Source organism: Sinocyclocheilus grahami, unplaced genomic scaffold, assembly GCF_001515645.1.
Source record: "Sinocyclocheilus grahami isolate Dianchi unplaced genomic scaffold, SAMN03320097.WGS_v1.1 scaffold55.1, whole genome shotgun sequence".
NCBI lineage: Eukaryota > Metazoa > Chordata > Actinopteri > Cypriniformes > Cyprinidae > Sinocyclocheilus > Sinocyclocheilus grahami.
This window is the reverse complement of record NW_015505234.1, coordinates 4,062,577-4,087,829: the sequence shown is the minus strand read 5'-3', so window position 1 is coordinate 4,087,829 and position 25,253 is coordinate 4,062,577. Positions and strand designations below refer to the sequence as shown.

General features: G+C 37.9%; 1 protein-coding gene across 3 annotated transcripts; it reads left to right on the top strand.

Annotated features, from left to right (window-relative positions):
- Window positions 1-1,437: 1,437 nt before the first annotated feature.
- LOC107583815 (early endosome antigen 1-like) lies at window positions 1,438-25,253 on the top strand. 3 transcript variants are annotated; one of them, XM_016270155.1, is made up of 31 exons: window positions 1,438-1,587; window positions 4,159-4,233; window positions 4,801-4,913; window positions 5,100-5,154; window positions 5,311-5,382; window positions 5,527-5,560; window positions 5,874-5,978; window positions 6,134-6,255; window positions 6,390-6,545; window positions 9,920-9,934; window positions 10,307-10,423; window positions 12,229-12,567; window positions 15,336-15,485; window positions 15,750-15,869; window positions 16,249-16,452; window positions 16,537-16,737; window positions 17,308-17,421; window positions 17,521-17,676; window positions 17,991-18,130; window positions 18,429-18,759; window positions 18,885-18,986; window positions 19,088-19,282; window positions 19,724-19,906; window positions 19,987-20,172; window positions 20,470-20,601; window positions 21,475-21,660; window positions 21,813-21,884; window positions 22,241-22,407; window positions 22,485-22,605; window positions 22,735-22,833; window positions 23,964-25,253. In XM_016270155.1, exons 1-31 carry the CDS (start codon window positions 1,564-1,566, stop codon window positions 24,084-24,086), a joined length of 4,209 nt encoding a protein of 1,402 aa, XP_016125641.1. In that variant the 5' UTR covers window positions 1,438-1,563; the 3' UTR covers window positions 24,087-25,253. The 3 variants fall into 3 exon arrangements, with proteins under 3 accessions (XP_016125641.1, XP_016125642.1, XP_016125643.1); XM_016270156.1 differs by lacking the exon at window positions 9,920-9,934; XM_016270157.1 differs by lacking the exons at window positions 9,920-9,934; window positions 22,241-22,407 and having other exon boundaries at window positions 21,813-22,051.

The window sequence follows — 25,253 nt, the reverse complement described above, 5'->3', positions numbered from 1 at the left end:
GAGATGACCCATACTCTCAAACAACTTATATATTGGTATATGTTTGACCATTTCTGCACTTCAAAGCTTCAAAAATGTTGTTCTGTCATCCTGGGACCAAGGCATAGAGGACATTATATTTTAAGTACATTTCTCTGAGACCCTACATGCCACAGTTTTATGGATGTCCTGTACAGAGCACATTCAGGGGCATTTTTTTTTTAGAGATATCAAATGTTTGGAGGTTTGATCATAAACACTCCCTCTCCTTGGTCTTTAATTATGACTGACATTGACAGAATTATCAAATTTAGCACTCTTAGGGAAATATGATAATGCTTTGTAACTGTCGTTTAAATCTGGATAATTTTCTAATTGTTTGTTGTAAATAAACTTCTCCGAAAAATGTTATGGGATTTCAAATTGGAATATGACTTTTTGTTATGAAACAGGGCATACATTTCATTCTTGTCTTCTGTAGAGGACACCAGGACAAACATCATGTTAATCAGGCATTTTGGGGAGACACAACAAGTCAACAGGGAAAGAAATTATAGATATATATTCCTATGAAAATATGAGATATTCTTAAAACGTTGCCAAGTTATTACTCCCATTATTACACTTCTTTTTCATTATGGTGTGCACCAAGAACACATTCCAATACAAATGAGATACAATGTATAGATACATTGGATAGAATGGGAATACCAGTTTATGGACAAATACGCATATTGCATAAAATAAAATAGTATATCAAATCATTCTCTTATATCTTTCATAACATAGATGAGAATCAGCTTTGTACAAAGTTTGGTTAAAAATAGCCTGAAACCCAAAAACTGATTGGTGAACGAAAAAATAAAAGATTGTTTTTGCCTATACATGCCTTTTCATGTCTATATATATATATATATATATATACACACATATATATATAACTTAGTCCTGGCGTCGTCTACAAAGGACATAGAATAAAAAATATTAATAAATTGTTTTTCAAAAATGTTTTTCTCAATTTGTTTCAGTTTTTTTCTGGTTCTCAGGAGGCTATTCGAAATGCTTCATGCGATGCGTAGTTCATGGCCTCATAATACCTTACGATTGTATACTTCTCTGGTTTTCGAATACTTGTTTACTTCAAAATAATGTTTGTAATGTTGTGTTTAATCTCAGAGCTCAATGGCAATTGTTTATGACATTGAATATAATTTTATTGTATTTTTTTCCTGATTGGAAAAAAAATGAATGGGGAAAAATACTTCCGGAATCAAGGCAAAAAAAAAAAGTGGGCGGTCACTGTTGAGCTCCATCCCGCCTTTGACCTAATCTCTCTTTCCAATGATTGGTGGATGCTCCTTACAGACAGCCTACGATTGGGCACCTTAGAAGCCGTTCATTCAAGCGGTCCAATGATAGCAAACATTGATTAGGTGAAGGGCGGGACTTAGCGGAAAACGGGTGGGGTTACAAAAGCAGCAGTGTGTGTCTGCAGGTGTCAACAACAAAATATTAAAACACACTCATTTGTACAAAACTTTTCAGATTTAATTTTTCATAGTTCTAACCAGAGAAAGGACCAGAATGCTAAGGCGAATATTACAGATGGTGAGTGAAATACACACAGACATTCATGCAGTTGTTTGTGATTTGTAGCTCGTCGGGCCTGACACTGAATGATGGCCTTGTGCAAGATTGATTAATAATGACTTTTCGCTTGTGGTTTCTTGAGGACAGTCTCAAATCGCGAGGGCAGAAGATAGGTTTTGTTCTTGAGGAATATTAAATATCCTGATAATATCATTCTGCGTAAATGTTGACATGAAGACTGATCTGTTAGCCTGTTAGCCGGTGCTACATAGCTTTGATCAATTACTCATTAATAAGGCTTTTTTATCATTAACGACAAGCAACGGCAATGTTTCAGCTTTGTTAATTTTGTCCAAAAGATGTGTCCTGTTGAAATAGCTGGTGTGAATGTATTTTGCAGTGATCTGTGACTCACACTAGATTTCTCCATGAATTGAAATGTCTGATCTGTCGGGATCTTATATGCTGTAGTCATACAGCAGCTGACAGCACAGGAATCCGTGATTTCTGCTTAATATTCCTGTAAAATCGAAAATGTTCGTTTTTTTTTTTTTTTTTGACATACAACATGATTACATTTTTTGTATTTCTTGGCCTGTGCTGTGGTATGCATACACTACTGTTCTAAACTTGTGTATATATATATATATATATATATATATATATATATATATATATATATATATATATTGCAGTTGTTATACTGCATCTATTTGATTAAAAATACAGTAAAAACTAATATTTTTAAATGCAAATTTAAATAACGGTTCTCTTTTAATATATTTTAATTTATTCATGTGATATCAGAGCTGAATTTTTAGCAACCATTACTCCAGTCTTCAGTGTCACATGATCCTTCAGAAATCATTCTAATATGTGCTGCTTTTTTAGGGTTCTTTGATGATTAGAAAATTCAAAAGTAAAGCTTTTTTTTTTTTTTTAGAAATAGAAATATTTTGTAACAGTATAAATGTCTTATTAATTACTTTCTTTAAAAAATGCTTACCCCAAACTTTAGAACGATAGTGTATTTTATTTTTATTGTAACAAATATTTATTTAAAATGTATATTTTATCATACAGTTATTTATACATCAATGATTCGAGACATTTATACAAGATCTTGGTAGCATTTGCTGCACTGCCTTTAAAGTTAATTTATTTTAAATAATCACAAAACAGTATTTGTTCTGTAATAAAGTAAAAAAAAAAGAGAGAAAGAGAGAGACTGCATTACAATAACAAGAATTAGGGGATGAAATGTTACTAATTATCCTGAAAATAATAAAATAGGGCAAAAAACAACAACAACAACAACATTCCAAGGTTCCTAATAGTAGGTTATATCAAAATAAAATTATGCAAAATAAAGGATATTTTGCCCTCTGGTTTTGAGGTGTAACATGAATGACATGAATATTTCTTGGCAGGTTTTTGTGAGATTCACCCAACTCCCATAATATATAATAAATCACTTTCACAGACTTTTACCTGAACTGTTCCCTGCTGGTGGAATGAGCTGCCTAACTCGATCCGAGCAGCTGGGTCTTTAGCCATCTTTAAGAAATGGCTAAAGACACACCTCTTCCATCTACACTTGACCCTCTAACACTTGCACTTGTACTTTCTATTCTATTTCTGTTCTAACTCCTTGTTTTTTATTTTTTTTTAAAGCCTTTACCCTTTAACACTAGCACTCTCTATTCTATTTCTATTCGATCTACTTGTTTTTTTTATTTATTGTAAAAAAAAAAAAACATTTATTTATTATAAAAAAAAAAAAAAACTTGCTACGTGTACTGCGTTAGACTAACCGGGACTTGTCACAGCACTTACATATTATTGCTCTTTTGTTGGTTTGATTGCTTCTATTGCCCTCATTTGTAAGTTGCTTTGGATAAAAAAAGTGTCTGCTAAATGATTAAATATAAATGTAATACAGAGTCAGTCTTTGAGAATTTGAACACCCTGCTTAAATGGCATACTGATTTTTGCATGGGAAAGGCGGCATATTTGGACATGGACATAGAACATTTTATCATAGTAAAAAGATATTTTGAACCAGGCCAGTATGTTATGTGGTGAGGTGTCAAAGTTATTCTCTTTAACAAGTGAAAGGAAAGCTGAGAGTGAGATCTAATAGTGATTAAAGAGCAGTTTCCAACCACTGTGACATCTTGTGATCTGACAGTAGGCACATATGAAATGTCAAAATGTCAAGGGCGTATCAATGTTTGAGCACAGTATTGTTTGACATCATACTGTTCTCGTTTGCCAAGATCGAGGCAAACGTTAAACGCCCATCCTGCTGAGTATACCGTTTCAGCCCGATGCATGTCCTCGTATGAATGACAGCTGTGCCGAGAACATCCCAAGAAGCCGACAGTGCGATCTTTGCCTTTACACCTTGTGAATGACATGCAGTGAGCAGGCCAAACCAGCACTCAGTCTTGATCGGCTGCCCAGATACATGATCAGCTGTGCCAGACCTGAATAGTGTGACATAATGAGATGAAGTTTCTCACAGATGACGTCTGACTCAAATCCTTCCTTTCTCTGCTTTCTTTGATCATATCTTTTTGGAAATAGACTCCTGGGAAAGGAGGTTCCCAGAGCTCGGAGTCTGAGCAGCCGTCTGCTGATATGAATAATGAGTCCTCCGAGGTAAGCCAAATTAAATTGATAACCCTACCATCATACTGCCTAAATGCCTCATTGCTTTAAAGACTTTTTCTTTCATTTGCTAAAATGATATCAGTGTTGTATTCAAGCCTGTTCCAGGAAAAAATTCAGTCAGAAATTAAAGTTCTGTCATCATTTACTCAATCAAATTTTTTCTAAAACTGTAGATTTTCTTTCAAAATTAGAAGTTTATCAAAATGTTCATGCTGCTGTTTTTCCATACAATGAAAGTGAATGGTGACCAGATGCCATCAAGCTTTAGAAATGACAAAAAATCACCATAAAATTAGTCCCTATGAGTCGTCATATTAGAGCTTTTTACAGTATGTGAGGAATTTGTCTATATTTTCTCCTTTTGTGTTCGACAGAAGTAATAAAATCATATGGGTTTGGAATAAAATCAGGGTGAATAAATGGTATAAGAATATTTTTGGATGAACTCTCCCTTTAACGCTCCTTTTAGTACCTGATGTGATGTTACGCTGCATTTTCTTTGCTGTTTCGTATCTTCGCCTGAATTCATTGTGGCATTAATTTTTTTGTCCACAGGGCTTCATTTGTCCCCAGTGTATGAAGTCACATAACTCTGCTGAGGAGCTCTTCAAACATTATGAGGTGTTCCATGAGCCAGGAGACCAGCCGTCCCCCTTCAGCCCTGGCAGGTGGGCTTCTGTAATATTAAACCCTACTTGCTTCCTTTCTTGTCAGAGAAACTCAGTCTCTCAACCAGATAATCTAGCCAGCATTTTATTTAATCTTAAAGCAAACTATACTAAGACTTCAACAATACAGAAATAGTCATTAATATGACAAATTTATAATAAAGGCTTGTGGGTTTTGTTGTTAAGGGAGGATCTAACCCTTCTTCGACAAGAAGTCCAAGATTTACAGGCTTCACTGAAGGTATTATGCCTTTTACTCCCACCCTTCTTATCGTATCGGCCTTAGGATGCATGAAATGTGCGTTACTCATAGCACCATTACTCAATAATGTTATTCCACTGGATATATGTATTGGGTTTAAAATTGCTGATGTGCAATTTTGGTGTGTGTTTTCAGGAGGAACGCTGGTTTTCTGAGGAATTGAAAAAAGAATTAGACAAAGTACAAGGACATGTAGCAACTAACAAAGTAAATCCTTTGAAATGCTTGGTTGCTCAAACAGAGATCAAAGATGAATTAAGAAAAGTTTACACTTTTAATGGTGTCTATTGTCTACTGAAGGAGTGTTTGCTGTGTTCTCTAATTGAATTGCTGGATGTGTATCGATTTTAGGGCTCACAGAGTGATGGTACTAGTGAAGAATCAGGTTAGTTGAGTAGTGTTGATTTCATTCTTTAAAGGAATGTACTGGGTCCAATACAAGTTAAGCTCAATCAATAGCTCTGTGGCATTACATTGATTGTCATATTAGCACAGGATATTGCATTTTTTAAATGTATATATACTGTAACAGCATTTTAATTGAATTAAAAATGAAAGGATATATCAAAATAATTTTCAGTGCAAATGCTGTCAACAGAGTGTTATCTCGTATTGAATCCTGAACATACTTTTAAATGTTTTATTTAAGCATAATGGTTCATTTTGTGAAGTTGCAGTCAGTGCTTCTTTCTCCTCAGAGCTTGAGATGAGGCTCAACAAATCTGAGACCGAGAAGTTCAACATCAAACAGATGAAAGACTTGTTTGAACAGAAAGCTGCTCAGCTCGCAACTGAGATAGTTGGTAGGTTTTGCCGGAATGTTCCTGCCTAATATTTATGTGATCTTTAGAATGTTAAAGTGTTTGTTTCTATATTTAAAATTATTTTTAAAATTCTCAGCTTAAGGCCAGTCCTAAATGAAATAAAATAATAAAATAAAATGTGTTTCATATCCCAGACATAAAATCTCGTTATGATGAGGAGAAAAGCATGAGAGAAGCATTGGAGCAGAGGCTGGCCAACCTAAACCAAGATCTGCAAAAAGAGAAACAGGAGAAAGATAAATTGGCGGTAGAGCTGGTAATGTCACATCTATTGTCTCATGATAATTAATGAGTTTGCATCCTCTCAGCTGCTGCTGCCCATACCTCATCAACCTCTTAACTCATCAGTCTCTCCTGGCTTAATCCTGTCTGTCATTGGCTCTCCTCCAGCTCCAGAGGCCTGGAGTGGAAGACGTGGAGGTGTTGAAGAAAGAGCTGGTGCAGGTGCAGACGCTCATGGACAACATGACCCGTGAGAGGGAGGAGGAGTCCGAGTGCCTCAAGAGCCAATACGAACAGCTGCAGGCCAGCTTCACTACCTCAGAGGTGAGCTCAAACCTGCTGTGACCTTGTCTGCACTGTATAACTGACGTGAGGACAGAGTTACCATGATGTTTTACAAACAGTCGATCTCTGCTGTTAATCCGGAAAATGTAAGTATTGATAGAAGCGGACAAATATGGAGACTCGTGCCAGAATCAATAGCTCGTGAAGGCAGAGATAATGAAAGGTCATTTTGAGACAAGCAACTGACCTTTGAATGGGTGCGCCAGTGATGTCACTTTGCCCATTGAAGTAAACCGAGATCACAAACGACTGCAGATTGCTGGCATTAAAACTCTCAAACTATTTCATACTGTCACTTTCAATCATAATGTCGTGTCCGAACGTGTTTGTTAAACATCTAAGGGTCACACTGACTATCCTCTCTAGCAGATTCCTGAGGTTAACCATTAACCCACTGGCAGGCCCTCCCACCTCTGAGTGTTTCCTGTTAACATGCCTGTACTCGCCTGCACTTCTGACCTAAAAATCGCTTCTCAATATTATATAAGGTCCCACAAACAGAATAGTTCTGGTTCATAGATCATTACAAACGGGTCACTTAAGTGTGCTTTCTTCAGATAATGGTTTGACGTTTGTTGGTCTACCTAATTCAAAGGCTGCCATCTAGTGACGGTATAAGGAAATGTTAAGGTTGCTGGCATCATTCTTTGCAATATGCCTCCATAAATTAATTAGATTATAGTGTCACTGTTTCAGACCCTAGAGAGCTGTCTAGTAAAGCAATAATATGCAACCTAACTGAGGGGCACCATTAACCCACTGGCAGGCCCTCCCACCTCTGAGTGTTTCCTGTAAACATGCCTGTAATCGCCTGCACTTCTGACCTAAAAATCGCTTCTCAATATTATATAAGGTCCCACAAACAGAATAGTTCTGGTTCATAGATCATTACAAAAGGGTCACTTAAGTGTGCTTTCTTCAGATAATGGTTTGACGTTTGTTGGTCTACCTAATTCAAAGGCTGCCATCTAGTGACGGTATAAGGAAATGTTAAGGTTGCTAGCATCATTCTTTGCAATATGCCTCCATAAATTAATTAGATTATAGTGTCACTGTTTCAGACCCTAGAGAGCTGTCTAGTAAAGCAATAATATGCAACCTAACTGAGGGGCCGTTTACACGACAATGGCGTTTTGGGGACTGAAAACGCATATTTTTGAAAACGGGTTTCAAAGTGGACGTTTTTGAAAACGGCACCATTGTCGTTTCCTTGTAAACACCCAAAACGGGAATCTTTGAAAACGGTGACGTCAGTACGTGTTAGGTATGTAGACATACACAACGAACAAACATACACAACAATGGCGGAGTATATGGTACTAGTTGTTGCTGCTCAAGAGTTTGCTAACGCTTCTTCAGCAAAGTGTGGATTTACTTCACCAATATTACAACCAACAGCGGAGACGCATTGTATAATCTTCCCTTCTCTACAGGTACTGTTTACTAACAAGGTGACAGCGCCAACTACTGGCCTGGCATACATAATACATCGTTTTTGGCCATTTTCGTGGATATGTGTAAACGCAAATCGTTTTGAAAACGTTGTTGTGTATACGTGAAACTTTTTAAAAACGCAAGGGAAAAACTTTTCTGTTTTTTTTGACTACACCGTTGTCGTGTAAACGTAGCCAAGTTGTTTCTCGCATGAATCACACACAAAGTGTGAGAACTTCATTTTGAACTGATGTTTTCTTTCGATACTCTTTAAAACGTAATAAAATAGTTACACAACTGTTCAAAAGTCTCTTCTGCTCACCAAGGATGCATTCATTTGATCAAAAATACAGTAAATCATTAATCTTGTGAAATATTATTATAGTTTAATATAACTGTTTTAATACATTTTAAAATGTAATTTATTCCTGTGATGGTAAAACAGATTTTTTTTAGCAGCCACTACTTCAGAAATAATCCTGATGTGCTGATTTAGTGCTCGGGAAACATTTCTTATTATTATCAATGTTAAAACACTTGAAAATGCGGCTTAACATTTTTTTTGCGGAAACTGTGATACTCTTTTTTTCAGGATTCTTTGATGAATAGAGAACAGCTTTTATTTGAAATAAATATTTCATAACAATGCTGAAGTCTTTGCTATTACTTTTAATTAATTTAATGTGTCCTGACTGAATAAAAGTATTAATTTCTTAAAAACAAAAAATCTTACTGACCCCAGACTTAGTGTCTATTTGCTATATTTATCATCAGAAGCATGCCTAAAACACCTTCTAGGTAGGCAGCGTTGTTGCTGCTCAAGAGTTTGCTAACGCTTCTTCATCAAAGTGTGGATTTACTTCACAAATATTACAACCAACAGCGGAGATGCATCATATAGACCTACATTATTTAATCGTCACTTCCCTACAGGTACTGTTTACTAACAAGGTGACAGCGCCAACTACTGGCCTGGCATACATAATACATCGTTTTTGGCCATTTTCGTGGATATGTGTAAACGCAAATCGTTTTGAAAACGTTGTTGTGTATACGTGAAACTTTTTAAAAACGCAAGGGAAAAACTTTTCCGTTTTTTTTGACTACACCGTTGTCGTGTAAACGTAGCCAAGTTGTTTCTCGCATGAATCACACACAAAGTGTGAGAACTTCATTTTGAACTGATGTTTTCTTTCGATACTCTTTAAAACGTAATAAAATAGTTACACAACTGTTCAAAAGTCTCTTCTGCTCACCAAGGATGCATTCATTTGATCAAAAATACAGTAAATCATTAATCTTGTGAAATATTATTATAGTTTAATATAACTGTTTTAATACATTTTAAAATGTAATTTATTCCTGTGATGGTAAAACAGATTTTTTTTAGCAGCCACTACTTCAGAAATAATCCTGATGTGCTGATTTAGTGCTCGGGAAACATTTCTTATTATTATCAATGTTAAAACACTTGAAAATGCGGCTTAACATTTTTTTTGCGGAAACTGTGATACTCTTTTTTTCAGGATTCTTTGATGAATAGAGAACAGCTTTTATTTGAAATAAATATTTCATAACAATGCTGAAGTCTTTGCTATTACTTTTAATTAATTTAATGTGTCCTGACTGAATAAAAGTATTAATTTCTTAAAAACAAAAAATCTTACTGACCCCAGACTTAGTGTCTATTTGCTATATTTATCATCAGAAGCATGCCTAAAACACCTTCTAGGTAGGCAGCGCACCAGGGTTTGAAACATAGTCAGTGTTTTGTCCCAAAGTACTTGTCATAACCTGTGTATTGGCACCTCTGCCTCTGTACCGTGTGTCCTGTCTCACCTCACTGGTCTGTGTTTGTGTGTCCTTCTCCCTCATTCACCCTTCACTTAAATCTGAACCTGCTTTGCTTGCGCTTGGAGATTCGTAAACTGGAGGTAACAATTTTTCCTTTTGAATGCCTCAGTGTCATGTTTTTCATTATTTTTGCCAGAATGCCCCTTTTTTTCTTCAGAAAATGTAAGTTATTATGCAAGTCTCTCTTAATGTCTATGCTCTTTTATGTTCTTCATGTCATCAGCTTTAGAATTTTTACCCTCATTCTCCACAATAATGTAATGTTCTTTTCATTTTCATCCAATGAAAAATGCACTATACAATGAAATTATTCTTTTCTTGCTCTCTAGTTTTACCATGTGCAAAAATATCAGACTTTAGACAGAGTGGACAGCATATTAAAATTGAAGCGAGCATAAATGACACTAGACTTGTTTGCTTTGGCGATTTCACATTTGCATGCTTGTTTGTAGACAACTATTGCTCAGTTGAAGGCAGAACTGGAGAAGGGTCCTCAGGAGGCAGCGGTCTACACCCAGCAGATCCACCAATTACAGAGCAGCCTGAACAACTTCCAGCAGCAAACCCAGGTAACACTCACATACACAAACAGATGGAGATCTGTTGTGTCTAGATTTACTAGATCACCCTAAGCAACAAGGCATGTGCTGTATGCTCCCAGCAAATCCAGCTGTATATTTTAATGGCCTACTTTACAGCTTCACAGAACACACGCCAGTGCTGAATATGTTGAGACCCACTTCCAAATATAAGTTTACTGTACCGCCATTTGCAAGCATCACCAGCTGGCTTTCAGGAAATGGCCCAACACATTTCATAGGAAGCTTCTTGGGCTGCTGGCCCCATGTGTTCAGTCCAAAGTCGCCCCATTGACCTATCAGCACACCATGTGTTTTGATTGGCCATTAAAGAGTGTTGACATACACACCACAGATGCTGTGTAATTAAAGCAGCAGGGGGTGATTGGTCTCGTGCCTGTTGTGGTGGTCAGAGCAATATAGTGCCACAGGTAAAGACCCACAGCTCTCTAGTCCATTGTTCCAGTTGTCAAGACAAGATTAAGAGATCAGACTCCAAAGGTGGGCTGGCTTTTGAAAAATGTGGATCATGGTACTGATGGGAAGTGGTATAGGGGCGATTAAGGGGTCGTTAATAGAACCATCCCTGTGAAGTGTCCTTGCGGGATAAATATAAACGATAATTTCAAGTTCAAAAGGAAGATACATTCAAGGACAGGAATAAGAAAGAGGGCAAACTTGCAGACAATGATCTTGTCTCATCTAACCTATAACTTTTTTAAGTTACCAGTTTATTTTGTTTTTAAATCTTCATAATAAAGTTTAATTTGACATTAGTTAATACATTGTGTATAAGGAACTAAAGTGAATGATTATTACGGAATATTATTTGTTTTGTACTGTATATATTATTTATGTAATTATCTAATCTAGGTTAATGTTAACATATAAAAATAATGTTAAATGCTATTATAAATATGCTATTGTTCATTGTTAATTCCTGTTGTTTCATAATAGATTAATTAATGTAATAATTATATACAACTAAAATAGTTAAAAAATATGTTAGTATTTGTAGATTTCTAAATCTAGATGAACAAATGTTGTAAAATTGTTGTTTATTAATAGTTCATGATATTTAGGCCTATATTTTTTATGTGTTTTAACAGCTTTTACATATTATGATTTATGTATTCATTACATACATTATTTTCTCTCTCTCTATATATATAAATATATAAGCAGGCATTTTTTATATTAAATTATATAACATTATTTATTTTAAATAATTAAGACATTTTGCAGTCCTCTTGGAAGTTTCTAAGACCTCAATTAGGTTTTGGTTGAGAACCACTGCTCTAAAGTACTGGAGGTAGGGTTACTAGAAAAAAGAAAGTCATACAGGTTTGAATCAGCTTGAGTTAATGTTGACATTTTCAGTTTTGGGTGAACTATCCCTTTAAGACTCTAAAAATGGGCCAATGCAAGAAAACACTGTTAACAGCAACACATTACCAAATGTGATCTTATCTACCTTGCCCTTTTTATAGCTGTCACAGGCAAAGGTCACAACACAATTGCCCAGCCCTACCCTCATAAAAGTCTGCTCTCATAAGAGAGATCACTGAGCTATCCCAGAATTCCCAGATATTTGTCAGCATGCCACAACACTGTTATTTGGCATCTTATTGGATATTGCTGCTCTGTACAGTGTGCATAGGCTGGTCTGAAGAATGTAATATTATTAATTGTCATAAAAAGACAGTATGTTTTTAGACATGTCGAGTTGTCATTTTACTCCATCATAATAAAAACCTGAATGGCAATAAACGTCTAATCATTCTGTCACTCCTCAGCTTTTGTCAGAGAAGTTATCGCGTAAGGAGAAGGAGAGACAGGAACTCGAAGAGCGTCTGGGTCAGGAGCAGGCCTCTAAGAAGAGTCTTCAGGCTAGTCTGCACCAGAAAGACCTGGAGCTCCAGGAGAGCCAAGCCCGGGTGTCATCAGGAGAGGCAGCTCTGAGTCGGGTTCAGGCTGAATTAACCGAACGCGGGGAGGAGGCCGCACGACTCAGGCGGGAACTCAGCGAGCTGGAGAAGGACCACCAGGATTTGAAGGCAGAGAGGAAACAACTTCAACAGCAGAGAGAGGATAAAGAAAACCAGGGCCTGCAGCAGCAAAGTGAGATCAGCCAGGTCAGTAAAATAAATGCACAATACTATAACAGCCATCCATCCATAATTAGAATCAATTCCATCCATCTTTTATTTCAGAATCAAATCCAAACACCATTTAGTTCAGAATCAAATTCATCAGGGTTCGAATCAGAATCAAATAAATCCATCCTTTAGTTCACAATCGGCTTCAGCCATTATTTAGTTCAGAATCAAATTCATCAAGTTAGAATCAGAATCAAATCTGACCATCCTTCAGTTTAGAATCAAAGTCATCAAGTTAGAATCTGAATCAAATCTGTCCGTCTCTTTGTTCAGAATCAAATTCAAGGTAGAATCAGAATCAAATCCAGCCATCCTTCAGTTCATATTCGAATCCATCCAGTTAGAATCAGAATCAAATCCACCCACCCTTTAGTTCCGAGTCAAACCCATCCATCCATTTATCCATGCAATTCTATCTTTTTTATTTACAATAATAATCAAATCCACCCATCCTGAATCAAACCCATTGATCCATTACACATTTAGAATAGATGTCTAATGTTGAAACAACAAAAGACTTGTTTAGCAGCTCAAAAGGTTTGGCATAAAAAAAAAAAGACTGACACAAGTACAGATACAAATAGAGATATTAAACAAGAAGAGAGAGGTAATCCAGAAGGTACAAAGGTAATGAGAAATATCGTACTATAAAATGTACATAAAATACAATGGTTTGTGCCAGACAGAGTACTTTGTCCAAATAAACAATGTAGCGCTGAAAACAATATACATAATGTATACACACACACACACACACCTGTAATTTTCATCATAGGTATACCTCAACTATGAGAGACAAAATTAGAAAAAAAAATCCAGAAAATCACATTGTAGGATTTTTAAAGAATTTATTTGCAAATTATGGTGGAAAATAAGTATTTGGTCAATAACAAAATTTCATCTCAATACTTGAGCAGGGGGCTTAAGCAGGGGGACATGTCTGGCACTGCAGGATTTGAGTCCCTGGCGGCGCAGTGTGTTACTGATGGTAGCCTTTGTTACTTTGGTCCCAGCTCTCTGCAGGTCATTCACTAGGTCCCCCCGTGTGGTTCTGGGATTTTTGCTCACAGTTCTTGTGATCATTTTGACCCCACGGGGTGAGATCTTGCATGGAGCCCCAGATCGAGGGAGATTATCAGTGGTCTTGTATCTCTTCCATTTTCTAATAATTGCTCCCACAGTTGATTTCTTCACACCAAGCTGCTAACCTATTGCAGATTCAGTCTTCCCAACCTGGTGCAGGTCTACAATTTTGTTTCTGGTGGCCTTTGACAGCTCTTTGGTCTTGGCCATAGTGGAGTTTGGAGTGTGACTGTTTGAGGTTGTGGACAGATGTCTTTTATACTGATAACAAGTTCAAACAGATGCCATTAATACAGGTAACCAGTGGAGGACAGAGGAGCCTCTTAAAGAAGAAGTTACAGGTCTGTGAGAGCCAGAAATCTTGCTTGTTTGTAGGTGACCAAATACTTATTTTACAGAGGAATTTACCAATTAATTCTTTAAAAATCCTACAATGTGATTTTCTGGATTTTTTTTCTCATTTTGTCTCTCATAGTTGAGGTATACCTATGATGAAAATTACAGGCCTCTCTCATCTTTTTAAGTGGGAGAACTTGCACAATTGGTGACTGACTAAATACTTTTTTCCCCCACTGTATATATATATATATAAAACAGTAATTTGTATAAACGTATATGAAGATATGTATATAGTATATATACATTTGTTTAGTGCAAATATGCAGTGTATGGTATTCCACTTGTAGTTCCTGAGACAAAGGTTTGATGTGCACTAGTATTTGGGAGAGGTAGGAGAAAGGTTTATGCATTTGACTGCCCGAGGGAAGAAGCTGTCTTTTAATCTGCTAGTCTTTGTTTTGATTGTTCTGTATCTCTTCCCAGAGGGCAGAGGGGAGAACAGGTAATGTCCAGGGTGAGTGGTGTCCATTATAATACAGCTGGCTTTCTTTCTAAGATGGCCAGTGTAAATGTCTTTCTATTGTTGATTGATAGAAATTGGTCAGCAGGTGATGAGGGAGGGTGAGCATGTTTTAGCTTCCTGAGGAAGCAGAGTCTGATATAATGCTGGGCATTCCACACCTGATGGGAGATGTGGGCAGAGTGCAGACCAAGTGAGGTCGGCCGAGATGTGCACACCAAGGAACTTAAAGCTCTCTATCCTCTCTACCTCCTTTCCATGAATGCAGAGGGCAGAGTGCTCAGTGCGCTTTGATCTATTATAACTAAGTTCCTTGGTTTTAGAGATGTTAAGTCCAGATTATTGAGGGAACACCATTCTGTCAGATGCTGAACCTCCTCCTTGTAGGCTGTCTCATTATTGTCCATAATCAGTCCTACTATGGTGGTATCATCAGCAAACTTGACGATGGTGTTGGTAGAATGGAAGGGGGAGCGGTCGTGTGTGAAGAGCGAGTAGCGGAGGGGGCTGAGGACACACCCCTGTGGTGTGCCAGTGTTCAGGATGAGAGTGGATGATGTGTGACCTCCCATTCTGACATTCTGGGGTCTGTTGCTTAGAAAGTCCAGTATCCATGTGCACAGCGAGCTGCTTAGACTCTAATTTGTGAGGGAACCAGTTTGTGAGGAAGACTACTAAAGTATTAAAGGCTGAGCTGAAATCCATAAAGAGCATTCTTACATAAGTGTGCTGATCCAGGTGTGTAAGTGCTGTGTAAAGATTTGTACTTGTAATCAGGCTCTCATACTTCCATCCTCTCTAGCTGCATGCAAAGCTGCTGGAAACTGAGCGTCAGTTGGGGGAGCTGCAAGGCCGGCTGAAAGAGCAGAGACAGCTATCAGGAGAGAAACTCAAAGATCGGGAGCAGCAGGTGACAGACTTGCAGCTTAAACTGTCCCGCTTGGAGGAACAGGTAAAGACAAAAAATGGCTGATTAATACATATATCACAATACTGGACATAAGCTGGAAGACTTGGACCACATGAGTGCAATAAAGCACACTGAGAGTAATTTCTGCCGTAATCAGCGTGTTAATTGATAATGCATGTTTACATGCAAAACCCAGACCAAATAATTATTACTATGGTGGGCTTGAGTGTCTTGTTTTCACTTTTAACCACTGCACTTGTCTCTCATTCTCTATGATTGTACGTATCTGTGATTATGTGTGTGTAGTTAAAGGAGAGCTCTACCAAGTCTACTGACCTGCAGCATCAGCTGGACAAATCCAAACAGCAGCACCAAGAGATACAAACACTTCAACAGAACACTAATGGCAAACTTAGAGAAGCACAGGTAAAAATAACTGTAGCATCTCATTAAGTGTTCCATCAGTGGATTATTTTAGAAAAAGCAATATTTGCTTTACTGTGCAGGAAAATAAATGTACCTTTTAGACTGTATTTATTAAAAAATACAGAAAAACAGTAATATGATTACAATTTAAAGTACATTTTTCTATTTTAATATATTTTAAATTGTAATTTATTCCTGTGATGGTAAATCTGAATTTTCAGCAGCCATTACTGCAGTCTTCAGTGTCACATGATCCTTCAGAAATCATTCTAATATGCTAATTTGTTTTTTAAAGAATAATTTCAACATTTTCAGTAGTGTTGCTTAATATTTTGTGGAAACAGTGACACATACATGCTCCTTTGACTTTCTTATGCAGAACGACCTGGAGCAGGTGTTGCGTCAGATCGGGGACAAGGACCAGAAGATCCAGAATCTTGAAGCTCTGCTGCAGAAGAGCAAGGACAGCGTGAGCCAGCTGGAAGCAGAGAGAGAGGATCTGTGTGCTAAGATCCAGGCCGGTGAAGGAGAGGCGGCTGTGCTGAACCAATTAAAAGAGAAAAATCACTCACTACAGGAACAGGTACTGGACACTGGACTAGTATGACTAAACTACTTTGAACAGGGAGGAAGCTCACTCTAGTTTTTCACCCATGTGTTAATTCAGATTACGCATCTTACCGACAAGCTCAAGAACCAGTCAGAGAGCCACAAACAGGCTCAGGACAACCTTCATGAGCAGGTGCAGGAGCAGAAGACCCACTTGCGTTCAGCGCAAGACCGCTGCCAGAGCCTCGAGACCACCATCTCTGAGCTTACCACACAGCTCACAGAGAGCAAAGAGAAGATTGCCCAGCTAGACACACAGGTACTTGTGTTGTGTTTGTTCATAATTATTTAAAATAATAATTAATGCAAACATGAAAATTATACCTATTTCTGGCCAGTTGTTATTGTTTACTAAAACAAAAACAATTTAGAGTAGTTTTCATTAATTGTAATAAAGCTGAAATTAAATAAAATCTTAATAATAGATGAAAAACTTAATATATAGTATAATAAATAATATATAAACTAATAAAAATGTCAAAAGCACAAAAATTGACTAAAACTAACAAAAATAAAATGATAATGGAAAATATAGAATTAGAAGACTACTCAAAAATTTAATAAATACTATAATAGTGTAAACACAATAATAAATAATAAGAGTTTCTGTCTAATTTATTCACCCCATCTCATTCTAAACCAGTTTTCTGTGAATCATTCCTTTAATGCAAAGTGACATTATAGTGCTTTTCAATTTTATTTATTCCAGCCTAATGATTTACAGATGTAAAAATATTAGTAAAGTTTATTCATATTTAATTATTGTCACCAACTTAAGTATTAAAACAAAATACTAGTAAAGTTTATATATTACTTTTTTGTGTTTTAGCTAAAAGCCAAGACTGAGATGCTATTGTCTGCCGAAGCAGCTAAGAATGCCCAGAGAGCCGACTTGGAGAACCACCTAGAGACTGCCCAGAATGCATTGCAAGATAAGCAACAAGTATGTACAATTGCTTTGACAAAATTTGAACCTAGTGTATTTATATCAGTCATTTTGTTGGAGGTTCATAGACGTTGTTTTTGTCGTGTGTCTCTGCAGGAGTTGAGTAAAGTGCAGGCTCAGCTAGAGGAGCAGGGCCGCAGGCTGCAGGAGAAGCAGGAGCAGTGCTCTCAGCTGGAGACCAGTCTGAAGGACAGCAGAGACAAATTGCTGACTGCAGAGCAGAGGATAGAGACTCTGGAGACCCAAACCAAGGTCAGTGTCACTGCAGCACATTTCTGCTTTGTCATCGTGACTTCATTTTAAAAATGTTACAGGCCTGTTGTGTTGTGTTAGAGATATCAAATGACAGTATTGACAAGAAAGCAGTCTTGATTTATTTCTTTGCTTTTTGTTATTGACTTTTTGCTTACTATGAATTACTTGGAAAAATCTGCGATGTTTACTTGATGGAGAAATGCTTGAAAGCTACACACCATTGTAATAACTGAATCTTTTAATATGGATTGTATTATAATGACATTTCTGTGATGTAATGTGTTTTCTGCATGTGTTTTTGTCTGATATAGAAAGCAGAGGTAGAGTTAACTGAACTCCGCTCTGGAAGGGAACAGGCTCAGAAAGAGCAGCAGATGCTGAAGAAGCAGATCAGTGAGCTAGAGATGAAGATGAAGGAGCTGAACCGTCTTTTAGACGCTGAGAAACAAGGGTAGATACTTCATATGGAAAAATGTCAATTCTTCAGTCTTCTGTGACACTGAAGACTGGAGTAAAATTTAGCTTTGCCATCACAGGAATACGTTACATTTTAAAATATATTAAAATAGAAAACCATTATTAAAAACTTTTAAATTATTTCAAAATATTATTTTACTGTATCTTTGATCAAATAAATGTTTCTTTGGTGAGCATAAGAGACAAAAAATGTTACCGACCCCACACTTCTAATCTAATATGTATAGATCACAGGTGTGACATGAGGATTTTCCCTTTCCTTTCTGTCTCAGAGCTGCAACACAGCAAGAGGAGTTGAAGAAGAAAACATCAGCCCTCTCCGAAACAAGACAACAGCTAAAGAAGGCAGAGCAGGAGCATGGAACCCTGCAGGCTAGCCTGGATAAACTGTCTCAGGAGGGTCGGAAGCGGCAAGCAGAGCTGGACAAGAAAGTCCAGGGTATGAGCGCAGATCTTAAGAAAGCTCAGGAGGAGAAGGAAGCTCTGACTAAAGAAATGGCAATGGTGAAAGAGGCTCTAAACAAAGCCTCGAAAGCTCTCAAAGAGAGCCAGACTAAATTAGAGGCAGAGAAGAAGAGCAGCAAGGCCACTTTGGAGGAGAAGGTGAGGATTTTGGCCTCAAAAAATGTTTGGACCGTTGTTTATGCTTCAAAATAAAGTCACATTTTTTTTCTTTCATGCAAACATTTTCACATAAATTTATATATCAACCTTTCTCTAATTTGTAGGAGACATTTTATCAGAAAGCACAGCAAGAGCTTCAGAAAAACACAGAGACCGCTTCTAAAGAGCTCAGCCATGTCAAAGGTCAGCTTGAGAAATCTATAGAGGTAAGACTGTGAAGTATAACTCTAAAGAAGCATTGATTTCAACCTTTATGTAAACCCATGTTAGAAGAATCATGATATTTTGCAATTGTTGAATCTTTTAGGCAGAAAAGGGCATTCAGTCTCAGCTGACCGCACTGAACACTCAACTGAAACAGTCTCAAGATACACTGAAAGAGAAAGAAAACAGTGTACAGCAGCTAGAGGCAGAGATGAAGACCACACAGGGGTCCTTCAGCCAGAAAGTGAAGAAAATTAAGGCACAAGTTTCCGAGCTGCAGACTTCCCTCACTAAAAAGGCACATGGAGTTTCCTTACTCACTTATGTTTCATAAAATGCACATAAATTCTCTTAACACACCCAAGTTGAATGTTTCATTTCCTGTTCTTAAATGGATAGTTCATCCAAAAATGAACGTTCTGTCATTATTTACTCTCCCTCATGTCATTCCAAATCTGTATACCTGATTCTGTGGAACCCAAGATATTTTTAAGAACATTGATAACCAAACAGTTTTGGTTCTTTGGTGTTTGGACTTTGGTTTGAAAGTCAATGAGAACTGAAACTGTTTGGTTACCTGCATTCTCCAAAATATCTTCTTTTGTGTTCCGCAGAAGAAGAAGGTCATACGCATTTGGAAGGAGGATGAGGATGAGTAAATGGTGACAGGATTTCATTTTTGAATGGACTGCCATGTTGCTGGGCATTATGTCCGTGAATAAATTGAATTGTGTTTCAGACTGAAGAGGAGGCAGAGCTGAAGGAGCAGGTGACGGCATTGTCTAAAGATCTGAACTCTGAGAAGAATCGTTGTGCAGAGCTGCAGAAGACCAGCGACAGCACCAAAGAGAGTCTCGCCACCCTTCAGTCTGATTACTACGGCAAAGAATCGGAGCTCTCTGCTGTACGCCAGGATCTCAAGGTTTGTTTTATAAAGTATGAGCACATCTTAATAAATTATTACATGCAGTTTGTGATTATTAGCTCGTATTTGTCATGTAGGTGTGTGAGGAGAAGCTGGTTCTAGCTCAGGAGGAGATGGTGGCCAACAGGAACCAGCTCAGTGCTCACGAAACCCAGATCCAGGAGCTGAAGACGGGCCGCACGACGCTGGAGAAAGACCTCAGCAAGAGAGACGAGAAGATCAAACAGCAGGTGGAGGCTCTACAGAAGCTCCAGAAACAACAGGTAACAAAATATGCTGCAGATTTTTTAGATATCACCGTTGTGGCCTCAAGCCAGCCTTTGAACCACAGATGTTGCTGTGGTGTGAAGGTTACGGAAGCAAATGCCACCGGCCTTGATTGTGTGGCTATGAATAAAGAGTCTGTTCCAGACACAGCGAAACTACAATACAACCTTCTGTTGTGACCAGGAATTGTTATAACTTTAATTTGCTTACCAACACAGACATGGAGATTATTATTTCATTATGTTATTTATGGAAATGTCGAGTTGTTCAGCTGACTGTGTCTTTTGTTTCAGGAACAAACTGAAGAGCAGCTGAAGAAGGAGAAGGCTCAATGCGAGGAGCTCAAAGTGTGCCAGAGCACTCTAGAGAAGGACAAAAACAAACTGTCTGCTGATCTTAAAGCTCTGGCTGAGAAGAATGAGAAGGTCAGACTGATCGCCTCTGGCCCAAATCACTTTTATGAATCATGGCAGCCTTAAAATCTGTCACTTAAAAGTGCACTATATGTAAAATATGTACAATTATTGTTAATTGCTATTTTCTTCCCTCAAAATATTAGTACTTTGAATCCTATCAGTGTCCTAAAAAAGCTTCTTTAATCTTAGCAGAGTCGGTTTCCTCCTCATAGGGACCCCCATAATGAGGCTTATTATTAATACTTATTAATGACCAGCCAAAGTACATTTAATTTCACTAACCTATTTTTGTACATTTTCGGTTACTTAATAAAGTAGTTATGACCAAAATATTTTTATAATGGAGCTTACTGAAATATTTTGCTTTTGTATGAGACTGTACACTACCGTTCAAAAGTTTGGGGTCCAAGGCTCCATTTATTTGATCAGAAATACAGTAGAAACTGTAATATTGTAAAATAGTATTACAATTTAAAATAACAGTTTTTTTATATATATATTTAAACTATCCAAATGTATTGTTTATTCCTGTGATGGTGAAACAAAATTTTCAGCATCATTACGCCAGTTATCAGTGTCACATGATTCTTTAGAAATCGTCTTAAAATGCAGATTTGCTGCTCAAAAAACATTTAATATTGTCAATGTTGAAAACAGATGTGCTGCTGTGGAAACTCTGAATAATGAACAAAAAAAACATGGTGCACCTTTAAATGGCATATCATTGTTCTTCATTGTCCACTATCTTAAGTATTTTGATGCCTTTTGGATTACCATGAATTGTGTAGCATAGTTTGATGATCTGGGCTTGTACCCAAAGCGTTACAGGTTCACATCTAACTATGTTTATAACTGGCAGAATTGTTTGTATATCTCTCACAGGAGCTGAAGGCGCTTCAGGCAGCGAAGCAGCTGTTGATCCAGCAGAAGGTGGAGCTGCAGGGGAAGGTGGAGGCAGCTCAAGCATCTCTGGAGCAGGAACAGAGAGAGCATCAAAAGACCAGAGACTCCATCAAACAAAAACAGCAGCAGCTCAAAGCTGAGACGGACAAACTACAACAGCAACTGGTACTGATAATATCAACTTGATTTATTTATTATTACTACTGTTGTTATTAGTGATTAGCAATTAATGATATTAATATTAATGATTAGCAATTGCTGAGCAAAAATGTGTTTTAAATTTTCCACAGAAAAGTTACATTCTCTTCCTTTCTCAGGCTTCAGAAGTGAAGGCTAAAGAGGAGGTGGAGAACCAGAGGGAAGAGGCGGAGGTGAAGATGTCTATGCAGGTGGCGGCACTGAATGAGAACGTGGCGACGCTGAAGCGGGAGTGGCAGAGCAGCCAGAGGCGGGTGGGCGAGCTGGAGAAACAGACGGATGAACTGAGAGGGGAGATCGCTGTTTTGGAGGCCACCGTTCAGAATAACCAGGACGAGAGACGCGCACTGCTGGAGAGGTTTGATGGCTCTAGACCAATTTGGGCATAAATAAACAGAAAAAGTGATGATCACTTTCAATTTAATCCTTTTCCAGGTGTGTCCAGGGTGAAGGTGAGATCGAGAAGCTTCAGGCTAAGTTGGTGGAGATGCGCAGGAAGCTGGATGACACTACAGCCGCCATGCAGGAGCTTGGGATGTCTATGCAGGTGGCGGCACTGAATGAGAACGTGGCGACGCTGAAGCGGGAGTGGCAGAGCAGCCAGAGGCGGGTGGGCGAGCTGGAGAAACAGACGGATGAACTGAGAGGGGAGATCGCTGTTTTGGAGGCCACCGTTCAGAACAACCAGGACGAGAGACGCGCACTGCTGGAGAGGTTTGATGGCTCTAGACCAATTTGGGCATAAATAAACAGAAAAAGTGATGATCACTTTCAATTTGATCCTTTTCCAGGTGTGTCCAGGGTGAAGGTGAGATCGAGAAGCTTCAGGCTAAGTTGGTGGAGATGCGCAGGAAGCTGGATGACACTACAGCCGCCATGCAGGAGCTTGGCCGGGAGAACCAGTCCTTACAGGTCAGGCTGACGCCAACACCAGACATACTGAGATTACTGACCTTACAATTCAGTTTTGGTGTTGTTTTGCATCTCTAGCCAAGTAAACTTCAGTTTTTAGTCAAATGTGGCCCCTTCTTCCTGTTCCAGATAAAGCAGTCGCAGTCTCTCACACGAAAGTGGGCGGAAGATCACGAGGTGCAGAACTGTATGGCTTGTGGGAAGGGCTTCTCTGTCACTGTCAGAAAGGTCTGCATCATGCCTACACACACGCTCACATTCTTATTTGATGAGGCAGCTGCTTGAATGGATCAAAGTATGAGATCAATACAATGTTAATGATCTAACCTACTGATCCGTGCGCCTGCGTTCAAAGGACTGTGATCACATGACATGGTGCATCAAAGCACGTTCCACCAACAAAAGCGTCTGTTTGATGTTCTCAGGAAGTCATTGGCAATGAGTCATTCTTACATCCATATCATATCTTCTGTCATATTTATATTTTATTATTTATAAAAAGGATTCCCAGTGTAACATTGTGAAGTATTCATTTTTTTTGAGTAATCTTCATTTGAATGATCTAATCAATTCTTAAAACATCAATATTTTACAGTGGATGCATATACAAATAATAATAATATTCATTCATTCATTCATTAATTAATTCATTCACAATGTCTGACCTGCAGGACAGAAGGCACACTACAAATAATGCTTCATTATAATAATAATACTAATAAAAATATTAGTAATGATAATAATAATGTTATTATTATAGTTATGATTGTTATTTATTCACAAAAATGCCTGACCTGCAGGACAGATTGCACACTACAAATAATGCTCCACATAATAGTAATAATGTTAATATAATAATAATAATAATAACATTATTATTATTTTCATTATTGACATAAACGCCTGATCTGCAGGACAGGAGGGTTAGGAGACATGCTACAAATAATGCTTCGCTTACTAATCTAAAATAAGCTAATATAATATTAAACATGTTTTTTTATTATTATTTTTTGTAGTGTGCCTCCCATCCCATTTTTTGTGATACATTTTTATCTGCATTAAGGAAATTCTATTTCTATTTACATAAAAATACATGGATGGAAACACATAAGATGCATAAATAAAGTTTCCAAAATGTGCATCAAAAGTCACAAAGTTGTTTGAGCCAGAAATATCTGAACCAGAATTTCTCCAAATGGAAGTGTGAATCAAATCTTTATAATCGAATCCGTGCCAATACCCAGCCCAAACAATCCAAGCATCTGTCACATCCATTCCATTCTATCTATCAGTGTGACATTAACCTAACTTAACCACCTGACCTGAATCATGACCCCTGTGTCTCTCTATTCCCCCAGCACCACTGTCGACACTGCGGCAACATCTTCTGTGCGGAGTGCTCTGCCCGCAACGCCCTGACACCCTCCTCCAAAAAGCCTCTCCGAGTGTGTGACAATTGCTATGATGAGCTCCAGGTCTGATTGCCCTCCCTCCCAAACCCGTCCCCTGCAGCCCTCTGCGCCCTGCTCACCCTGACCTCTCCCCAGGAAACGCGAGCAACCAGGAGAGGCCAGCCCAGGGTAGATGCAGAAGCTGCAGAGGCCACTGAGGAACAGCGTGTCGTGGTGGTCACTTAATGCTGCCAATCAGATAGAGAGGGTACTCTAAATTAAACCGGCCAGAACGGCTGTCCTCATCTGTCCAGTGCCTTTGCCACTTATGGGGCCACTTTCAGACCCAGAGGAATCAAAAGGGAGGGACCGCTTAAGCAGATGTATAATTTGTAAAATAAAAATCAGTTCCTTACAGAAGTGTTGTGCTAAAGTACAGCAGCTTTGGCACTCAGGATTGAGTTTTACATTGATATCGTGATATAAGAGTCTCTTATATAGCTATAAGAAATGGTGGGTGGGAAGGAATCTGAGTAGAACCAAAGCTGTTCGCAGGGTCCTTATTTGATATCATATTTGTAAGTAAATGTACAGACAAAAGAGGCACATGTGAATAATTCAGATATAATTGTCACTATATGGAGACTGTATCATTTGTCATTCAATGTGGGCATGTTAACAAGGAATGTGGGTGTAACGTACATGCTTGCTTTGCTGCTCTTATGTCTGTTGAAATGAAACACTTGATGTTTGTTTTGCATTTATTATCTCACCAGTAGAACTTGGTGAAATCTTTTAAAGATTTACGCACACGAATATGTCTTTTTTGTTTTCTTTTATCAATTTGTACACGCTGGATGTACATACCCTGCTTTTAAGCAATAACTGCATTGGGTGTGATTGTTTGTGTGCTAGTATATTGAAAATGGACACTGATTGTGTTTAAAATATCAGCTGCTACATTTCTCTTCAACTTGAGCAGTTTCTCTCATTCATGGCATCTACGCTACTGAGCGAACTCAACGCTGCGAGCCAACAATTTAGACTTCAAGGGGTAGTTCACCTAAAAATGTCAGTTTTCACCATTTACAAACATGACAAACTTTTTGCGGAACAGAAAAGTAGATATTTTGAAGAATGTTGAGAAGCAAACAGTGACTTCCATTGTGTTTTTGTCCATACCGTGAGTCAGTGGGAACTGTTTAGCTATCAACATTTTTCAAAATATTGTTTGTCGTCTTTTCTTTGTTTATTTAG

What these genes read in the sequence shown, in the direction of transcription:
- LOC107583815 (XM_016270155.1), top strand. Translation starts at nt 1,564, where the DNA reads ATGCTAAGGCGAATATTACAGATG. An exon ending in TGAATAATGAGTCCTCCGAG is followed by an intron (nt 4,234 to 4,800) that starts GTAAGCCAAATT and finishes TTTTGTCCACAG; the next exon opens with GGCTTCATTTGTCCCCAGTG. An exon ending in AGCTTGAGAAATCTATAGAG is followed by an intron (nt 18,987 to 19,087) that starts GTAAGACTGTGA and finishes TGAATCTTTTAG; the next exon opens with GCAGAAAAGGGCATTCAGTC.